Source organism: Pteropus medius, unplaced genomic scaffold (assembly GCF_902729225.1).
Source record: "Pteropus medius unplaced genomic scaffold, Ma_sr-lr_union100, whole genome shotgun sequence".
NCBI classification, from domain to species: domain Eukaryota; kingdom Metazoa; phylum Chordata; class Mammalia; order Chiroptera; family Pteropodidae; genus Pteropus; species Pteropus medius.
In genome coordinates this window covers 33,985,468-34,006,311 of record NW_024354875.1, presented here as the reverse complement: position 1 = coordinate 34,006,311, position 20,844 = coordinate 33,985,468, and the positions used below count along the sequence as shown (strand labels likewise).

General features: G+C 31.8%; 1 protein-coding gene and 1 pseudogene across 4 annotated transcripts in view; one reads left to right on the top strand and one right to left on the bottom strand.

Moving 5' to 3' along the window:
• Nucleotides 1-20,844, bottom strand: part of SCRN3 (secernin 3) — a 36,061-nt gene that overhangs the window by 14,942 nt on the left and 275 nt on the right. For 3 of the 4 annotated variants that reach the window (XM_039855690.1, XM_039855688.1, XM_039855689.1), the window contains exons 2-5: nucleotides 19,100-19,269; nucleotides 17,451-17,632; nucleotides 16,760-16,959; nucleotides 13,825-14,037 (exon numbers count right to left, since the gene is read on the bottom strand). In XM_039855690.1, the coding sequence (XP_039711624.1) occupies nucleotides 13,825-14,037; nucleotides 16,760-16,959; nucleotides 17,451-17,632; nucleotides 19,100-19,258 (754 nt within the window). In that variant the 5' untranslated portion in view covers nucleotides 19,259-19,269. Of the gene's footprint in view, nucleotides 1-13,824; nucleotides 14,038-16,759; nucleotides 16,960-17,450; nucleotides 17,633-19,099; nucleotides 19,270-20,844 lie in introns of those variants that run through there. The other variant, XM_039855691.1, reaches the window with a different exon arrangement.
• Nucleotides 5,699-5,816, top strand: LOC120597389 (uncharacterized; annotated as a pseudogene).

The following is a 20,844-nucleotide window of genomic DNA, read 5'->3' as shown; positions in this document are numbered from 1 at the left end:
TTCTTTGCAAAATAACAAATTATTTTTCCTATAATTTCTCTGCCTGAAAATTAATACTTTTATATGAAAGTGTGAATTGAAACTTGAGTGGGAATGGAGAAAAAAACATGTTATTGGTTAATGGAATCTGTGCATAATTCTACTGGACTGGTTTCAAAGCTTAAATGTGCATTGTATCTGATAAAAATGCATGGCATTATATTCTGTTTTCTGCTTTTATATGTAAAGTGAGATATTTTAAGTATTTTTAGAAAAAAACATATTATATCTCTTTAGCAAACACAACATGTCCATGGTTACAGAGAGCCTCAGAATTCCCTTTTTAGAAGGCGTGTCCACCAACAAATATAAAAAGCCTCTCATGTCTTCAGACAGCTCTACTCCTTGTTATATATGTCCATAGTCAAAGATGTGGTTTGGGATCTAACTACTGCATGACAAGATGAATAATCTTACCCCTACACAAAGTAGTCCTCCAAAAATAGCCAAAACATCTTCTCACATGTCATAATTCTCCACAAATTATGACTCCCAATTCCACCTGAATCAAATTAAAACTCCTTTCAATGAAAACTTACTACTCAGCTTAACTGAAATGACCTTTTCCTCTCCATCTCAGCATTCCTAATACTTTGTCTATATTGGTCCGAACTCTGCCATTAAACAGTAAATTCTCTAAATACAAGAGTGAGATTTTTCTTTGTAATCTAAGCTCCTACCTTAATAAACAAACAAACAAACAAATAAATAAATACAAAATAAAAGAGTAAAATAAGCCCGAAGCAAGCAGAAGGAAGGAAATAAAAGGTAAAAGCACCCATCAGTGAAATTGAAAGCAGAAAAATAGAGAAAAATCAATGAAACAAAAATCTGGTTCTTTGTAGAGATCGATAAAAAATCTCTAGTAGACTGACAAAAAAAGAAAAGGCACAAATCACAAAATTATCAATATCGGGAATGAAACAGGGGTATCATGACAGATCCTGTAGACATTAAAAGCATAAGGGGATACTACAAACTATCTGTACACATAAACTGACAATTTAGAGGAAAAGGACCAATTCTCTGAAGAGCACATACACCAAAACCACCAAAACTCAGTCAGTATGAAACAGATTATTTGACTAGTCCTATAACTTTTAAAGAAATTGAATTGGAGTTTATAATAACTCCTAGAAAAGAAATCTACAGGCCCAGATGGTTTCAGTGGAGAATTCTATCAAATATTGAAGGAAGAATTAACTCCAATTCACACTATCTATTCCAGAAAATAAAAAAGCAAGGGACACTTCCTGATTCATTTTATGAGGCAAATATTACCCTGTTAATAATGTGCATCTATAAAAAGCTACAGCTAACACTATACTTAATGGTAAAAGACTAAATACCTTCCCCCTAAGATAGGGCACAAGGTAAAGATGCCTGCTCTCACCATTCTTATTCAGTATAGCTCTAGAAATCCTAGCCAGTGCAATAAGGCAAGAGGAAAACAAAAATAAAAAGCACACAGATTGGAAAGGAAGAACTAAAATTGTTCCTGTGTGTAGAGGACATGATAATCTATACAGAAAATCCAAAGGAATATACAAAACAAACAAAAACAAAAAACTCCTAAAACTATGTTGTTAGTTTAGCAAGGCCACAGGATATAAGATCGACATACAAAAAATAATTCAAACAATTTGAAATTTTGAAAATTCTCATTAAGGAACAATTTATTTAAGCTCTGTAGAAAAGAACTAGATACATCGTTTTCTTGTTTAGGTTGAGATTACAAATATTTTAAGTCCAACTTCCCTTCAGAATCCTTTCTAACAAAATAATTTTGAAATGCAGATAAAACTTAATGAACAAAAATATTCACTGCAACATGATTTACAGAGGTAAAAAATTGGAAACAACTAAATGGCGAACAACATATTTGTCACTTGCCTGTGTTCTCCCCTCTATTAGTTGCTACCTTCCAAAAGGTCACAGACCATATCAAACATGTGTGCTGCTATGTGGCCCCATGCCTAGCACAGAGCAAGAGCTCACAAAAGATTTCTTTGATAAAAAAAAAAAAAAATTCAATATGGAAAAACCTAGATAAATAAAACTATAAAAGTTTATAGGAACACAAAAGAAAATTTCAATAAATGTACATCTTGTTCTTGAATAGAGAAGGCAATATCATTAGATGTCAATTCTCTCCTAAAATAATCTACAGTTTTAATTTAATTCCAGTCAAACCTCAAAAAGATTTTTGGGGAGAGAAGCTGAAAAAATGATCGTAAAATTCATCTGGAAAAAAAATGAATATTCGAGGATTGCTAAGAAAATTCTGAAAAAAAAAAGTAATAAGGAAGTACTTATCCTACCACATTTTAAAAAGCAGTATTATAAATTCACTCATATTGTTCTTTGGCTCAAGCACTGAACACTTACTAGATACACTTACATTGTTCTAAACAAAACTGGACAAAACACAGTAATCTAATTTATACACGGGTTTACTTAAGAATTTATATTCGATAAAGTTGGTTGGCATTTTAACTCAATAAAGATAATTCATTTCTTTAATGAATAAGTGGTGCTGAGACTTCTGAAAAATCATTTGAGGGGTGGGGAAAAAAAGCTGGAATCCTAATTCATACATTATTTTAGAATACTTCAAGAAGAATTTGAATTTATAAAATAAAACTATAAATATAAGATATTGAGAACCTTTTCTGGTACAGTGAAAATGATCCTTCTGAAAGCATGACAGTGATAGAAACCATGTGAAAAAAATTCCACAAGGGACAAAAAAATCAACCATTTTATTATTAGTTTTTTATTTATTCCAGGTCAACTCTATCCCCTTTCCTCCCTTTTTGCCCTCTTTTGAATTTTTCAAGTATTTATTATTCTAATTCTATGCTATTAGCTTATTTATACATTCTTTTATTTTATTAATATCTCTTGAATTATTATATTCTACCTTAAATTACTACTTCACTTATCAGTTAACACAAGGATCTTAAAACACTTTAACTCCAACTACTGGCTCCTGTCTTTTCTGCTATTCTTATATATTTAATTCTACTGTGTTCTACTGGGTCTTTTGAGAATCAAATGCTACAACATGAGATTAAATGTATAAGAATTTTATACAGGAAAATGCCTGTAAGAGAAACTGTGATGCAAGTCTGAACCTGGGTTTAGTACAGAGGGAATAAAGGTTGGGTGGAAATGTCCTAGATTGTCATACCACCTAAGGAAAGTTTGGCAAGGCCATCAGGGAATCCTTGACCCAAAGTCAGCTATCAGAGGAGTCCCATGCATCCAAGTAACAGGCCTGCCTTAGTCTCCCTGCCACTTTCACTCACTGGCCAGGAGCAGCCTGTGGGAAGCGTAGTCAGTATTAAATGAAATCCATGCACAACAGATTTTGAGTACTGTAGCTGCAGCAATTGGCAATTGGTCATACAATTACTATTATCTTAAAAAGTTAATATTCATTTAATTTCACCCATGTATTTCCTGCTTCTGTTGTTCTTCAAGCACTCTTGCTTACCTTGCTTCTCAGATCATTTTTCCTGCCTGAAGAATGACCCTTAGTATTTTAGTGCCAACTGGCTAGTGATAAATTCTCTTGATTTTATTTCAAATTCATTTTTGGAGGATATATTCCCTGAGTATAGAATTCTAAGTTAGCAGTTATTTTTCTCTGTAACTTTAAAAGTTTCATTTTTACAGTCTTCTGGATTCTCTCTCTTCTATTGAAAAGTTAGCTGTCATTTGCTCCTTTGAATATATTCATTTCCTTTGACGTTTTTAAGATTTTCTATTTTTTTTTCTCCTTTAGCAATCTTACCATGATGTATCAGGTGTGGTTTCTTTTTATTTATCCTTCTTGAGATTTGTAGAACTTCTTGAAGGTGTGGCTTAATGACTTTTATTAGTTTGGAAAAAATTCTTGGCCAGTATTTCTTCAAATATTGCTTTTGTCCCTCCATATTTTCTCCTTTTCTGTTCGGACTTTAACTACACATATGTGAACCCTTTTCACTAAGTCTCACATGCCTCTCACACCCTTGTCTATATTTTCCAAACTTTTATTCTCTGTTTCAATTAGGATCTTTCCGTCCACTATTTTTTTCTTCTGCTATGTCTAATATGTTATTAGACTAATCTATTGAGTTCTTAATTTCAGTTATAATTTTATAGTTCTATTATTTCTATTCGGATCTCTTTTATATATTCCAGTTCTCTGATGAAATTCTCCAGCTTTTCAACTAATTTTCTTGAATGTATAAAACACATCAATATGAAAGTCTGTGTCCAATATGTGGCTAACTAGGGACTTGGTTTCTACTTTGTGCTTTCTCTTGGTTTTTAGTCATTTGGCACTATTTCTTGGTATGCCTGATAACTTGTTATTAATTGCTGGACTATAGATGAAAATTGTAGTCTCTGCATGATATTTTCCTCCATAGAGGATTTAATTTTATTCTGGCAAATGGAGTATAGGTAGATTACCTATTGATCCAGTTGAGACTGGTCTTTTTCCTATTTGTTCTTATTTCTAAAGTGTAGCCTTTCTGGGGTCTCAATTGAAAGCCTGGGGTATTTCCCAGGCCCCTTCTTAGTTGACCACCAAATCCAAATTTTGCCCCTAAGGCCTGTGAGACTGCCAAAATCTCTACTTAGCTTTTTAGGCTTTTACCAACTGCTTTCTGTTTGGTTTCTCAGTGTCTCATAGATGTGCTGCTTCAGAGTCAACTATTACTTTAAGTGGAAATTGTAACATAGAAGGTCAGGCTCTTCTTAATGTGTAAACAGTCTTTTCTCAGTCTCCTGGATCTAGGCCCCTCATGTCCAAGCTGTCTGGGATGTTCACTCATGCCTTCAAACAGTGGGTTTTATTCTTCCAGTCTTTATAGTTATTCTCGGGGGGAGGTCAATTTAGTATTAGCTACCCTTCATAACCAGAAGCAGAAGTCCAGCTCTGTGCTTTTAACCACTCCACTACTATGCCTTTCATTTACTAAATACATCAGTCTCTTTTTACCTTCAAGTAGTATCAGCTTCTTAACACAGGCATACCTTGTTTTATTGTGTTTCACAAATATTGCATTTTTTAGCAATCGAAGATTTGTGGCAACCACCAGCAAAAAGATTACAACTCACTGAAGGCTCAGAGAATGCTTAGCATTTTTTAGCAATATTTTTAATTTAATTAATGTGCATTTTTTTAGACATAATGCCATTGCACACTTAATGGACTACAGTATAATATAAATATAACATTTATATGCACTGGGAAACCAAAAATTTGTGTGACTCACTTTCTTGCAATATTCACTTTATTGTGGTGGTTTGAAACCAAACCTGCAATATCTCTGAGGTATGCCAGTAACAACAATAAACATAATGGACCCATACTCTAACAAATACAGTTAAAAAACATATAGTCTTGCCATCAAATATGACATTTTCAGATACTTTATATTGAAAGATTTAATTATTACATAAAATTAGATCTAAAGAAACAAATAGCTTTTGTTTAACATAGTTGATTGACTACAGGTATATTTCCTCTCACTCGAAACCCTATTACAATGACAGGAAAAGAATAAAAAATGAAATAACTCACAAAGACAAAGAAAGCATAAAAAGCAAGATTTCTCCCTATTTCCATGATATATGGGAGTAATTAAAAAGAAAAAAGCTTGTCTATGGCCATGCCACTCTGAACAAGCCCAATCCTGTCTGATCTCGGAAGCTAAGCGGGGTCAGGCCTGCTTAGTACTTGATGGGAGACCACCTAGGAAGACCAGGTGCTGTAGGCATAAAAAATAAATAAAATAATAAAATAAAATAAAATATAAAATAAAATAAAAGCTTATAGCAAGTCTGTACCCAAATTGTAATTTTTTTTGACATTTCAAGTTAAAATAAAATTGACTTCCATATAAAATAATGTTCCACCCTCAGTTAATCATGCAAGCTACCAACTGTTTTATGTTAATAGCAAATTTCCAGTTTCTCCATAGTATAGTTATAACTTCAAATTCAAGAAAAATAATTTATAATTAACTTGTTACAGGAGCAATATCTTTGTTAATTTTTTAAAATGCAGAAAGAAAAACAAGTGAACCTGAAAACGGGCCTTAATATTAAAACTCAACAATAAAGCAAGTTCTACCATCTATACCTATTAAACACATAGCTTCTGCACCTAGTGAGATTTTTTAAATGATTCAAATCTAAATTCCTATAAATGGCAAATTTTAATGAAAACAGTGTCAGAACCATAACACTGTGATAATATAGGTATTATGAAAATGTTTTCTGTATTCAAAACCTACAATTCTCAAAATGAAAGGAGGATTTACATGATCACTTGAGTAGGATAGCTACAGGTAATCTACTAGCAAGCATTGAATAAGTACTGAGACTGCAGTGGCGGGTTCAATAAAATGAATGCAAAACACAGGGTGCAATTTCTTTGCAATTTAAACTAGTTATTTAAAATACATGAGTGAATATATAGATACAATTTGGATATACATGCAGCACAGTAAATAGCTATCAGAAAGTGATAGTTGGAAAGAAGAGAGGTAAGCTCTTCTATCTAGAAAAATCATAGGAAAAATTAACCATACCATACTAGAAGACAATTTTCTGTGAAAGTACTGGAAAGATATTTATTCTTTTGGCAAAGCACAGAAAGCTGGATGAACTGTACTTCACACTTGTGGGAAAAAAAATAAGTTTCATGTCAAGTGCATCTATTACTATAATTGTATATGCATTTCTAATATATTATTCAGTTATCTTGTAGTTAAATAAAACAGAATTAACTATTATGTACAGTAACTAATTAATTTATAATTGTTTCTATTTTGTCTTCCTTTTGTCCCCTTACCCTAAACCTTATAATTCTTGACATTTTCCCCTCTACTTTAATTATGTGTTGTTTTTTATTTTTTAAGAAGACCTGCTAATTTTGTATCTTGAGGCTTTAAGTGTATTGCAAGGGAAAAAAAGTACACAACAGTAATCGTCGTTAAACTATTGCAAATTATAATTTGACTCAATCTTTTAAAAATTGTGTGCAAGACTAAATGCTGAGAAAAATATAAGGACAAGAGAATTCACCTGTTTCAATTTCATAGAGGAGATAAATGAAGAGCACAGTTTCCTAATTTGTAAAATGAAGATAATATCTACTTTACGTGGTTGCTTAAAGATAATGTAGTCATTTAGCTCAGTCTCTAGCCCTTGAGATGCTTTTAATAAATGGAAGTAGGTATTGCTACAACTGCTACTCCTGTCTCTGCTTTTATAAGAACAATGTCTAAAATGAAAATCCTTAGAAAAATGTATTTTAGCAATTTATATATACCTAGCCACATGAGAAAAATATAGTTTAAATAACCTATTTAAAAAGTGATAAACTAACATTAAGAAACTTGATAGAAAATTTCAAATAATAAGACATTCTTCTGGAAACTGAAATATAAGATATTAAATATTTTGAAAGCAATGATGTTAAGGCATTCTGAAAACACTATGTCACTAACTTTTTTCTGCCATACCAAAGAACAAACATATCATTAATGTGTTTAATAAAGTCCTGGAAAGCAAATATCACTGACTGATCTATCTCTGAGTAGTTGCTTTCTGATTGATTGAGATATATATGTAGAACCATTTATCTTTTAAGTAAAAGAGGATATATCAGATTTTCTTATTAGCAGAATGACTCTTTTAGCAGTTACCTGATACCCAGTAATCTTCTTAAATAAAAGTTACATTTCTGGAATTATTGGAAACAAAGGGACAAAGGTACATTAGAAGTTATGTTTTAAGAGTTAGTAATAATATAAAAATGGGGGAAAAGATATATTAATAAACAGGTAATTTATTTAAAAATTATAAAGTTTCAATAAACATATGTCTAATTTTGCTAATAAAAGAATATATTTTAAAATAATAGCATGCCATTTCTTCCTACAAAATTATCAAGGTTGAAAAAATATCCTATATTGATAAGTACATTAGAAAATGGACACTAAATTTTGCTTGTGAAAATCTAAATTGATGGAACTTTTCTGGTGGTCATTTGGCAATGTGTTTTAAAAGCCTTAAAACATGCATATACTCTGACCCCATATTCTACTTCTAGAAACTTACTCTAGTAAAATATTCATGGATATCAATATAAATAAGCTATAAGCATTATATATAAGCTATAAATTTCAGTAACGAAAAATTAAAAACAACCTAAATAACAGGAACTTTTTAAAAAAGTATGAGTCATACAATCCACCTTTATAATGATTAAAATACAACCATATGAAAATAAATATCAAAATAATCGAATACTATGCATCTGTTTAAAAACTGAAAAAGTTCTATATGTATTAAAAAATAATGATCTATATTATATATTGCTAAATTAAAGTTATGGGCATAAAAGTGTATGGCATGCTATTTCTGTAAAAGAAAAAACGAGAGGAAAAAGAATATATATACATATTTATTTCATTACACATGCATCATCACTGAAAGAATAATATGGAATTGCCTCTAGAAAACAAGAACTGAATATCTAGGGACAGGGTAGGACAGAAAGACGTCACTGTATACTCTTGTGTAGCTCTGAATTTTAGATCATGTGAATATATTTATTTTTATAAGTAAAATAATGTCATAGAATATTAAATGACATGGGAAAGAGTTCTGCTTTAGGCTGAGTTAGCTCATATCACACCAACCTGCCCTCAGATAACTATAAACTCAGAACGAAACACAGAAAACAACTACCTGAAGGCTATTTATAGTGAACAAAAGCAGGAAAATTCTGGAGGGAAAGTGATGCTTGGAAGATGAGATGATACACAGAGTAAGTTTCCCATTTTTGTTATAGCTTTAGTCTGAGAGAAGCCCACAATCAATGCTGTGCAATACTGTGCGGGTAGCTATGGAAAACTTTGGTCTTTCTGGCCTGAAGAACTGGACGTCAACCACAGACGCTAGGAAGTGAACACGGAATACTATAAAGGTGAGAGAGAGAACTCCCCCACACACATTCTGTGTAAAAAAACTCTGCCCAAATCTCCAGACTTGTGTGAGGCAGACCACAAGCATCTCAGCTAAAGATAAAAGAACTGAACTGAAATTTGAGCTGCCCACCAGGGGACAGAGTTTGCAGGTTGAGTACAAACAATTAAATTGCAAAATCAAGAGTTTTTTCTTCTTAGTTGCGTTTTGGTGGTTTGTGGTTTTCAAGGAATTGGTTCATGTCCTATAAGTTATTGAATATACCTAGAGATATTTGTAGTATTCCCCTATTATACTCCTAATGTCTGTGGGGTCTATAATGATATTCCTTTTCCTGACATATAACTTGTATCTTCTTTCCTTAATTTGTCAATCTGTCTAGAGTTTATCAATTTTATTGACCCTTTTAAAGAACCAGCTTTTAGTTTGATTAGTTTTCTCTATTGTTTTGTTTTCAGTTTTGTCGATTTCTGCTCTTTATTTTTTCTTTGCTTGAGATTTATTTTGCTCTTTTTTTTAGTTTCTTAAGGTGAAAGTTCATATTGTTGATGTGAGACCTTTCTTCTTGTCTAACATAAGCATTTAATGTTATAAATCTCCCTGGAAGCACTACTTTTGCTGCATCCTATAAATTCTGGTACATTGATTTTCATTTTCATTCTATTCAAAATATTTTCTAATTTCCTTTGAGACTTCTTTTTGACCAATAGATCAAAAGTGTGTCAAGCAATTTCCAAGTATTTGGGGATATTCCAGATATCCTTTTGTAATTAATTTTAATTTAATTTCATTATTAAAAGAGATCATACTTTGTCTTTTTAAATTGTTGAGATTTGTTTTATAACCCAGGATATGGTCTACATGTATGTTTCATGAGCACTTGAAAAGAATGTGTGTACTACTGTTGTTGGCTGGAGTATTCTATAAATATCAATTAGACCCAATGGTTGATGATATTATTCAGTCCTTTTGCATCTTTGTTGATTTTCTGATTACTGAGACAAGTATTGAACTATCTAACTATAATTGTGGAAATGTCTGTTTCTCCTTTCAATTTTATTAGTTCTTGCTTCACATATTTTGAAGCTCTGTTGTAAGGTGTACAAAAATCTTTTTTTTGTTTATGTAATGTCCCTCTTTCTTTCTGGTAATCCACCTTGCTCTAAAGTCTACTTCATCTAATATTTATATAGACAACAAAGTTGTCTTTCAATCAGTGTTTACATGGCACATCTTCTTCCATTCTTTTCCTTTTCACCTATTTAAGGTGAGTTACTTAAATGCAGCATATAGCTGAGTCTTGTTTTCTTTTTTTTAAATTCAATCTGAAACACTCCATCTTTTAATTGGTGTGTTTAGATTTAATGTTATTATAGATATGTTGGAATTTAGGACTACATTATATTGTTTGTTTTCTATTTGGTCTTTCTATATTTGTTCCTCCATTTCCCCTTTCCTTTTTTAAAAAAATATATTTTATAGTATTACATTTTAATTTATCTGTTGGGCTTGACTGGATCTTATTATGTAACTTTTTTTTAGTAGTTGCTCTAGGATTACAATACACATACTTAATTCTTCTGTTTACTAGAATTAATATTTTACAACTTCAAGTAGAATGTAGAAATCCTACCACTATATAGGTTCCTGTGAACTCCCCTCTTTATACTGTGGTTATCATGTGTATTATAGGAAATATAAATTTGGCTTATAACATATTTTTAAGATCTTAAGAGGAAAAACTTAGTGTTATATTTGCCCAGATGTTTATCATTCCTGTGGTTCTTCCTTCATTCCATGTTTCCCTATGGTATCATTTCCCTTCTATCTAAAATACCTCTGTAACATTTCTTTTAGCACAGGGCTACTGGCAAAAAATTGCTTATTTTTCCTACATGTTAGGATGGTTTCATTCCCTCTTCATTCCTGAAGAATATTTTAGCTGGAGATAAAATTCTGAATTGACAGATCTTTTCTTTCAGGACTTTAAAAAATGCTGTTTCACTACCTTTATGCATCCATGATTTATAATGAACCTGTATGTAATGTGTTGTTTTCCTTTAGCTGACTTCAAGATTTATCTTTGGCTTTCAGCAATTTGTGCATTTAGGCATGGATTTCTTTGAGTTGATCTTGTTTAGGATTCACTAACTTTCCTGAACCTATAAGTTTAAGTCTTCTTTCATTTTGAGAAGTTTTCATCCATTATTTATTCAAAAAAACTGTCTGTATTACACTCCTCTCCGAGATTGTAATGATATAAATTTTTAGACTTTTGGGTATTATCCCAGTCCCCGAGGCTTGTTTTGCTTATGTTTTTTTCCGTTTTTTTTTTTTTTTCTTTTTTCTCTCTGTTGTTCAGATTAGATAATTTCTACTGATCTATCTTCAGGTTCATGAACTCTTTCCTTTGACATCTCCATTCTTCTATTGAGCCCATCAAGTGAATTTTTTACTTCAGTTATTGTGTTTTTCAATTTAGTTATTTTTTTAGCTTTATTTCTCTGCTGATATGTTCTACCTTTCCATTCATATCCAGAGTGTTCACCCTTAAATAGTTGCTATAAAGTCTTTGTTTGATAGTCTCAACATCTAGATCATCTTGTGGTTGTTATTTGATAATTGTCTTTTCCCTTACAAGTTGTTGAGATTGTCTTGATCTTCATATATCGAGTAACTTTGGACTGTAGCATTATGTTATGAGATTTTCAGTCCATTTTCTGTCCACACCCAGTGCACATCCCTAGGATTCACAATGTTTGAAACCAGGCTGGATGATATGGAAGAAAAAAACTATGAAACTCATTGTTGGGTCATTCCTACTTTAAGTTTTGGTTTCTTTCTCCTATTGCCTGCTCTTTTTTACTTTTAAGAATCCTCAGATAGCTGCTCCATGAAGTATTTCCAGGTATTTTTTGTTTTGTTTTATTATATTCAGAGGGTGAGACACCATGTTATCTGGAACCAGAACCAACTACATTAAATGTTAATGAACTATTTGCTATAGTTAAAAGGCAGAACTTATCAAAAAAAATTTTTTTTAAGTACCAACTATATGCTTTTTATAAGAAATGAGCTTTAAATATAAAGATAGTTTGAAAGCAAATTAATATATATCACATAAAGAAGAAGCTAGGCTAAAATTGACTTCAAGACAAAAAGTATTACCAGTAGAAACTATATTTTATAAAGGTAAAAGGGCCCATTCACCAGAGAGACATACAATTATAAATGTGTATGCACCTAATTAACAGAGCTTCAAAATACGTGAAGCAAAAACTGACAAAATTAAAGGGAGAAACAGACAATTTCATAAACATAACTGGAGATTTTCACACTCCTCTCTCAATAATATATGTGAAAAGGAAAAAAATTAGTAAAGACACAGATGATCACAATAACCATCCTGACCTAATTGACCTAATTTATATTTATAAAACACTATACCCAACAACTGCATAATGTGTATTTTGTACACCATGATAGACCATATGCTAGGCCACAGAATAAGTCTCAGTAAATGTTAAAGGACTGAAATCATACAGAGTATGTTCTCTGCTGTTCAGATTAGATAATTCTCTGAGTTCCATGAAATTAAATTAGAAATCAATAACAATAAGGTATCTAGGAAACAGCCAGATATGTGGAAATTAACACACTAAATAATCCATGGGTCAAAAAATAAATCACAAGGGAAATTTGGAAATGTTTCAAACTAAATGATAACAGAAAATGTGGAATAATGTTCCTAATAAATCAAGTAAAAAGTGGATTAAAATAGAAGATATACAGTATTAACCTATTTTTATTTTTAAAAATAAGCTGTGTATGTATACATAGAAATATGGCTATGAAGAATTGCTAACAATAACACATTTTACTTTTGCAATTTAAAAAATTTTAACGTTAAGTGAGTCCTGAGTGCTTGTTATGAGTGATTTTTCTTCCTTTTTGCTTACCTACATTCTCCAAATGCTTGACTGAACATTTGTTACTTTTATTTCAATAATTACATATTTTTTTTTTAGAATTTCAATGCATTTTAAAATTTTTATCTGATTTTTTTTCCCCATAATCTCCTACTCTTTATTTAGGTTTATGACAGAAGACATCCAATTTGGTAGACACACATGTTCTACAACTAGATGTTACATTGATTTATACATACAACATAGGTGTGACTGATATGGGAGATGACAGAGAGAGGAGGAAAATTGCATGGGAAAAACACATGTCAAATCTTGCTAACACTATGGGTCCTCTCTTCATTTTTGCTAGTTATTTCCTCTTCCTATCCTCATAACTAGCTTTATATGTCTTTAATGTTTAAATATCTTATTCAGCATTTCCAGAGTTTGGGAGTGGAAAGTGGAAATTCTTAATCTGCTCAGTTTGTCTTTTTGACCAGTTCTACATATAACTTTTCTAATAAAAAATAACCAATAATAATATTATCACAAGATAAATGAAAGAAGCAGCAGCAATAGTCAAAGAACTCTGTCTCCATGTTCCCATGAACTCTGAGAAGGACAGTAATCCCAATTTAAGAATATTAGTAAGAGCTGAAAAAACGGTGAGAATTACAAATCTGAAATTGTCCTTCAAAAATCATTACCCTCTCACAATTATACAGCACTTTGCTCATCTCAAAAAATAGCTTACAATATTACAATGTTTTTAAAGCTAAATCTTTACTAAGAATAATTCCTCGAAAAAACATTTATCATACCCACATTATATCTACACAAAACATTTTTCATTTTGACATTATTTAAATGATAAAATTACCTTTGTGTTTATCCAGAAGCTTGTAGCCTTCACAGTATCTGCTTGGTGAAATCATCATCTTGGCTGTGTCAATATAAGAGTATGTTGCCGCAAAATCAAACTCCTTTTTGCCATCCCACCAACCTTTCTGTTTAGCATAGTTTCTCATCTCTGGGTGCTCTCGATCAATTTTGGTTGTTATAGAAAGCTGATTAGAAATATTACGAACTCCCCCTATTTTCAAAGAATAGGGTAAGGGAAAAGAAAGTCATATTTAACGTAATGTAGCTATCTCGACATTATAATTCATAATCTCTATTTAAACATAAACATACGCTTCTAAATTTTGTACCATATGCATCTATTACATATTCAAAAAGACAAATGGATTACTTTTTAAACTTTTTATTTTAAGATAATGATAGATTCACATACAGTTTTAAGAGATAGTAGATCCTGTGTATCCTTTACCCAGTTTCCCCCAATGGTAACAACTTGTATAACATCACAAGCAAAATATTGGTATTGATATAGTCTGGATGTAGAATATTTTCATCATGAGGATCACTCAAGTTGTCCTTTTATAGTCACATTCCCTTATCTCCCACCCCTATTCTTTCATTAACCCCAGACAACCACTAGACTGTTATCCATTTCTCTGTCATTTAAGAATGTTATAGAAGTACAAATTAGTAGTTACGAACAGTCACAGCGATTTAGAGTATAGCATAGGGTATACAGTCAGCATTATTGTAATGCTTGTGCATAGTGCCAGATGGGTGCTAGAATAATCAGGGGGATCATTTCATGGATTGTATAAATGTCTAACTTTTTAAAATTAAAAATAAAAAAAATAATTTAAAAAAGGATGGTATACAAATAGAATTATACAGTATATAACCTAATGTCTTTTTCATTCAGTGTAATTCTCTAATGATTCATTCAGGTTATTATATGTATCAATAGTTCATACTTTTTTTATTGCTGAGTAGTAGTCTATGGTACGTATGTACTAATTTGTTTAGCCATTCACAAATTAAAGGATATCTGGGTTGCTTCCAGTTTTTGGCTATCATGGAAAAAGCTGCTATAAATATTCATGTAGAGGTTCTTGAGTGAATGTAAATTTTTTATTTCTCTGGGATAAATGCACAATATTGCAATTGCTAGGTTATATGGTATTTGCATGTCTACATTTTTTAAAAACCTGCTAAAGTGTTATCCAAAGTAGCTGTACATTCTTATTAGCAATGTCTCAGCGATCCGGTCTCTACATTCTCGCCAGCATTTGGTGGTGTCATTTTTTAATTTAGCCATGCTAATAGAGTTATGGTGATATCTCATAATGATTTTAGCTTGCCTTTCTTTAATGGCTAAAGGTGCTGAATATGATTTAATGTGTTTTTTTGACATCAGTATATCCCTTTGGATGAAATGTCTCATGTCTTTTGCCCATTTTTCTAATTGGATTTTTTTTTTTTATGTTGAGTTTTGAGAGTTTTTTATGTATTTTAGATATTAGTCTTTTGTATAAACTAGTTTTTAAAATAGTTATAAATAAGTTTAGAACAGAAATATAAGGCTTCCAAAAATATCATGGTACTAAGTTATAAACAAAATATTCAACTAAAATACAAAACAGAAGAAACAATAGAAGCCTGTGCTAAAGAGATCATAATAAATGAAATATATTATGATAAATTAAAATTGATAATGTTTTAAAACATATTTAGCATGACAGTCTGCCAAGCAAAAGTCAATTAAATTGATTTCTTGAGATATTCTCACTGTGAAAACCAGACTTAAGTCATGATAGAATCAAAGACATAAAAGAAGAATTTTCTATAGCGAAGTCTCTACAGTTTAACTATTTAGTTTTTGGGTTCATTTAGTAAAGAAAGAGAAACCAGTTGGCAAAGTTAATCGACAGCTGGAGAATTAGACCCAATGAAGGTGTTCATTTTGGATGGGTTGGTGAGGCTATCTTTTTCAAAAGAATACATTTATTCATTTCTCCCTTTCGTGTAGCACATTTAATAAAATAAAAAGTTCTTAATAGGACAATCGGGCCAATTATCTCAATAAGAAAAATATTCTAAATCCAATTATGTGTATTAGTAAATATACATGCAAAATATAAAATAAAATGTCCATCAAAACAACTGGCAATGACCTACTATGAAAAATAACATCCAAATCCTCCAAAGCTTGAGGTTGTGTTCATGAAGCCTTTCTGAGCTCCTCCAGCTCACAATGACTTTCCCTTTCTCTAAATGTTTACAGTATCTGTGTGTCTGTATCATTCATGCACCATTTAATATTTTCACATGAGTATCTTATCTCTCTAGTAAAACCAGGCAATCCAGGAGGTTAAGTGCACAAGAAGTATGTGATTGTGCTTCAGCACAAGGCTGTACTCTAGTGAAAGAACACTGAACTAACTGAGTCAAGATGGGAAGATTTTAATTCTAAGTCTTTCACTCACTGCCTTGAGTAATTCACTTCACATATCTAGATTTTCTCACTTGAAAAATGAAATATATGATCAACATATTCTTTCCAACCACTAACCCACAGACACCCATCCCCAATACCACTCCTTTCTCCTCACCTCCATACCCACACATGATAAAATTTTAGAGTTCAGCCCAAAGTTCAAAGAGAAAAATATGGTAAGGAATTATTAAAAAGTAGAAAAGCACTATAAACAGCTAACAGCTATTGTACAAAAAATATATAAGGTTATTTAAAATTCATATCATATGAAAGCGATATCACCTTTTTCTCTTTGTCAAGAAAGCTCTCTATAGTGCTCTTTCATTGTATGTTCTTTCAAAATTTTTCATTTCCCTTGCAGTTCAACCCTTCATTGCACTGGATTATAAATCTTGAAAGACAATTAAATGCAATGTCTGCAATTGTTAATTGTAAAAGAAATAATGGAAAGTTTTCATACCTTGTACTTTTTCTGCGGCCCAGTACTTCCCTGCAGTCTCCAAAATCCAGGCTTCTTTTCTATCAGCTATCAGGAAACTGTTGTGATAGCTAAATATCATCCCACCCTCTGAACAATTTCCACCCTGGCCATATTTATCTAATAAATCAACAATGACATCGAGGGCTTTTTCAGCTGTATCAGCTCTTTCAAGGCCAAGTCTAAAATAAAAATATTACAGTTTTCAGATTAAAATAACTTTCCATTATCTTAAATGATTTAATGCATGTGAGATTTTGTGATTATATCCAAGTAAAAATTCCTTCAAGTTAATAGATATACTGAAATCTATCTTCAAAACTATTTCTTCTGAAGTCAGTTTGGAATTAGAAACAAAGTTTTCGGGGTCAAATAGATGAATGTTCAAATTCCAACTTGCTATTTTAATGGCAAGTTACTTTATCTCTGAACCTCAGGTATCTCACCTGTAAACTGGGGGTAATAATATATACTCCATGAGGTTACTCTGAGAATTAGTTAAAATCTGATAAAATATGTTAGGTACTGCCAATGAATCATAATTTTCAACCTTTAGCCTTCTCCTAATTAATATTTGAGAGTCTTTACATTGCATGCCTGTATTTTGAAGCATTTTTGACACTATTAAGCATCAAAGTCCAAAAAAATTTTTTTAATATAACAGAAAAATAACCTGACAAGGTCCATGCCCAGTAGTGCCTCTTCATCACAAACTTCTTCTTTTCCCCACACAGCTTCATTCCCAATGCAAACTCCATGCTCATTGGCTCCCATTTCTGCTCCCCATAACCAAGCTGGGCGACTGAGGACAACAGCATATGTTTTAGGAACTTGATCGATTTCTATGTAAGTACACTGTAAAGAAAGTCATAGCAACAACCATAAAACCAAAAAAGAAGTTATCAAAGTCCAGAATTTTCAATATCAATCAGAAGACATGACCATTATGAGAAAGATAAAGGAAGTATAACTATATTGAAAATTTTAATAATAAAGGCATTATTCTTAAAACATATTCAGAATTGACCCTAAAGCATTTATTCATTCAACTATGTGCTGAGCATCTCCTATTATAAAGCATTCTGCTAAGAAATGTTAGTTACAAAGATGAATCAGATACAGATCTTGCTTTCAAGAAATTAAGATTTGTACATTAACTAAGATACGACAAAATATAAAGGATAAGGGCCATGAAGAAAAGTGAAGATGAGCTAATGGAAGCTCAAGAGAGAGATGGTTTCCAGTTGTGAAATCTTGAAACATTTTGTATAGGAAAATATATGTGAGTTGAAGCTTAAAGAAGCAGTTCTCAATCTCAATGTCCAAGATTAATCTTTAGTTAGTGATATAAGTCCCATATGGTAACCCTTAAACACAGGGTATTGTCATAGAAGCCCATGTCACATGTGGAAGTCACCCATCTGGTATGCCTGCAGCAGTGAAAATAATGAGAACCACTGGTTGACAGAAAAGGCTACATTTAAATATGAAGAGATAAAAGTGGAAATGGATCCAAGATGAATTAACAGTCTCAGCAAAAGAAAAAATGGCCTAGTATTAAGAAAACATCTAACATGTAATAAATTTTAGTATTGGAATATCAATTAAATGAAATCTAAGAAATATATGTTAGCAATAAAGCATAATGTGGAACTTTTACAAGTTCTAGGTTAAAGGATTTTTAATACAAATTTTAAAGGATCCTTTAATTAACATGTATTCTATCAAATGACTGTATAAAATGCATGTTGATAGTGTTATCACTGGGCCCAATAAAACTATTCCTAGATGATAAAACCAGTGTTCCAGAGTCTGGAATGACTTTTCCTATTCTACACCAATCATAATTCTTTTTGTCCATCAAACTTCAGCTGAAATCCCAACTCCTCCTGAAGCCTTCCTTCATCTCTAGTCTGAATTAATTGTTCCTTCTCCGCTTCTGTCATAGCATGGTGCTCTTAAATTTAGCATTTAAATCACCCTACTTTATAATGAGGTTAGTTGCATACGCATCCTATTCCTCTTCTTGACTCTAAGCTTGACAACAGGATTTAAATCCCTGCCTTATTTAACATGTTTACATATGGAAAGCATTCAAATATTTGATCAAAGAATTAACAATTATTATTATTATTATTTCGGCTTCCTCTAAATCATTGAAATAAACGATCAGAAGTCTAGTTCTGATTCAAATTAATTTTCTAATTTAAATTCTTGAGTTTTTAACTTCTGTAGTCTCTGCCAAATAGCTAGCTAATGATAAAAATAACGGTTTATGATATTTTTAAAGAAACATTGCTAATAAAACTTTATTTCACCCACCTTAAGATGTTCTTTTAGGTTATCATGAACCGCAGCAGGGAAAAAAACTACCTCTTGTACTTCATCACAGAGTCTATCTGAATTTTTTCCAAAAATAATCCTATTTTCAACTGTTGCTGGAGGTAATGCCACAAAAGTGTCACAGGAACAAGGTTCCATTTCTTTGTTAACTGAAAATCATATAGAAGATTCAAAACAAAAAGAGAAAAACATTTTAAGTATATACAAAACAAAGAGTTTTATTTCATGATGACGGAATATTATTGCCGTATCTAATAAAAGCTGTTTTCTTTAAAGTTTTAAACTTCATATACTATCGTAAAAGATCAGGATGATCTGGGAACAAATCTTGTACTTCAAGAATCAATAATAAAATGGCAAGTACCTTCTTCTATAGGTCAAATTTACCCTCTAAGATCTTTTTCTCCTCAAGTCTTCCCTGAGTCATCTTTGACTATTTCCATATTAGGAAATCTCTATACCTAGTTCTACTGTCATAAAGACCATATTTCACTATATTTATCTTCGTATGTGAGTCCCCCTACTGGACTGTGAAATCCTTGAGGGCTGAGAGTATCTTATTAATCTTTGTTTTCTCATTACTGGAACTCATCTTATGGAAAAGTACCAGTATTATGTACCCAGTATTTCCTAAAAGAAGAAGGGTCTCCTTTGAGTTGGAGAAAAATACACACAGAAGAATACACACAGATAATACTGATAAGACTGACATTTTCAAAAAGACTTAATCAGACAAATATGAAAAAATGTCAGTAAAACTGATATTTCCAGGAGGAAGTTCACATATATAATCTGTAAATACTGGTCGTAGAATGTAATATCAAAATTGTGTCTTCATTTGTAATTCAGAAAAATCTTAGACCCTAACTTTTTGTAGAACATTTAAGCATCTCATACTTTTTATTTGCTTCCGGAATAAACACATTGTTTTACAGTTTATTTTATAATGCCCAAACCATTGAATGGCTTTATGCAGGCATCTTAAAAACAAAATTTAAATCTAATAAATGTTTCATTAAAAAGAAAAAATTATTCAAATAAGAAACAATTTCAGCTTGAAACCCTAAGTTTTTCTCTCTTTTCTTCAGTGATGGAGAGAGGTCATGAGTGCTTCTGTTCTTTTCTGCGTCTATTTCAACCTTTATTTCCTGGGTTGCCTTTTATTTGTGTTCCAAAGTTAACCTTGGCAAGCTATTCAATCTCTCTCTAACCTCCTGTCCCATTGGTAAACATCTCTTTGGGCTATTATGAGAATTTAGTAAGACAACGTGTAAAACATTTTGCACAGTGCGTAGAACATAGAAGACACTCAAAAGAAAGCTGTTATTATCATTTGGCAGACAGGTAAATTTCTCACAAAAGGTATCACACATACGCACACCCGCAAGAGGACTTGGTGGATTCCCTATTACAGTAGCAGCCAGGTTCACGCAAAACCCTGGAGTCTCAAGGGCCTTCGAGCTGCACCTACCATTCAACAAATAACTATCGAACATTTTTCTGTTCCGTGCACCGTACAGCTGGTAACAAAACACAGTCCTCGCTCTTGTAGAATTGACATTCTATTTTTACATGCTTTAGTTCACTAACTGCTTTCAGAAACATCTTCACAAACGTGCTACAGAGGGCGAGAATTACTATTTTCATAACACAAATGAGAAAATCAGTGCAGAAAAGTTTAGGCGACTCGAGTCAGAGTTCACAGAGTAAAGGGCTCGAACTTG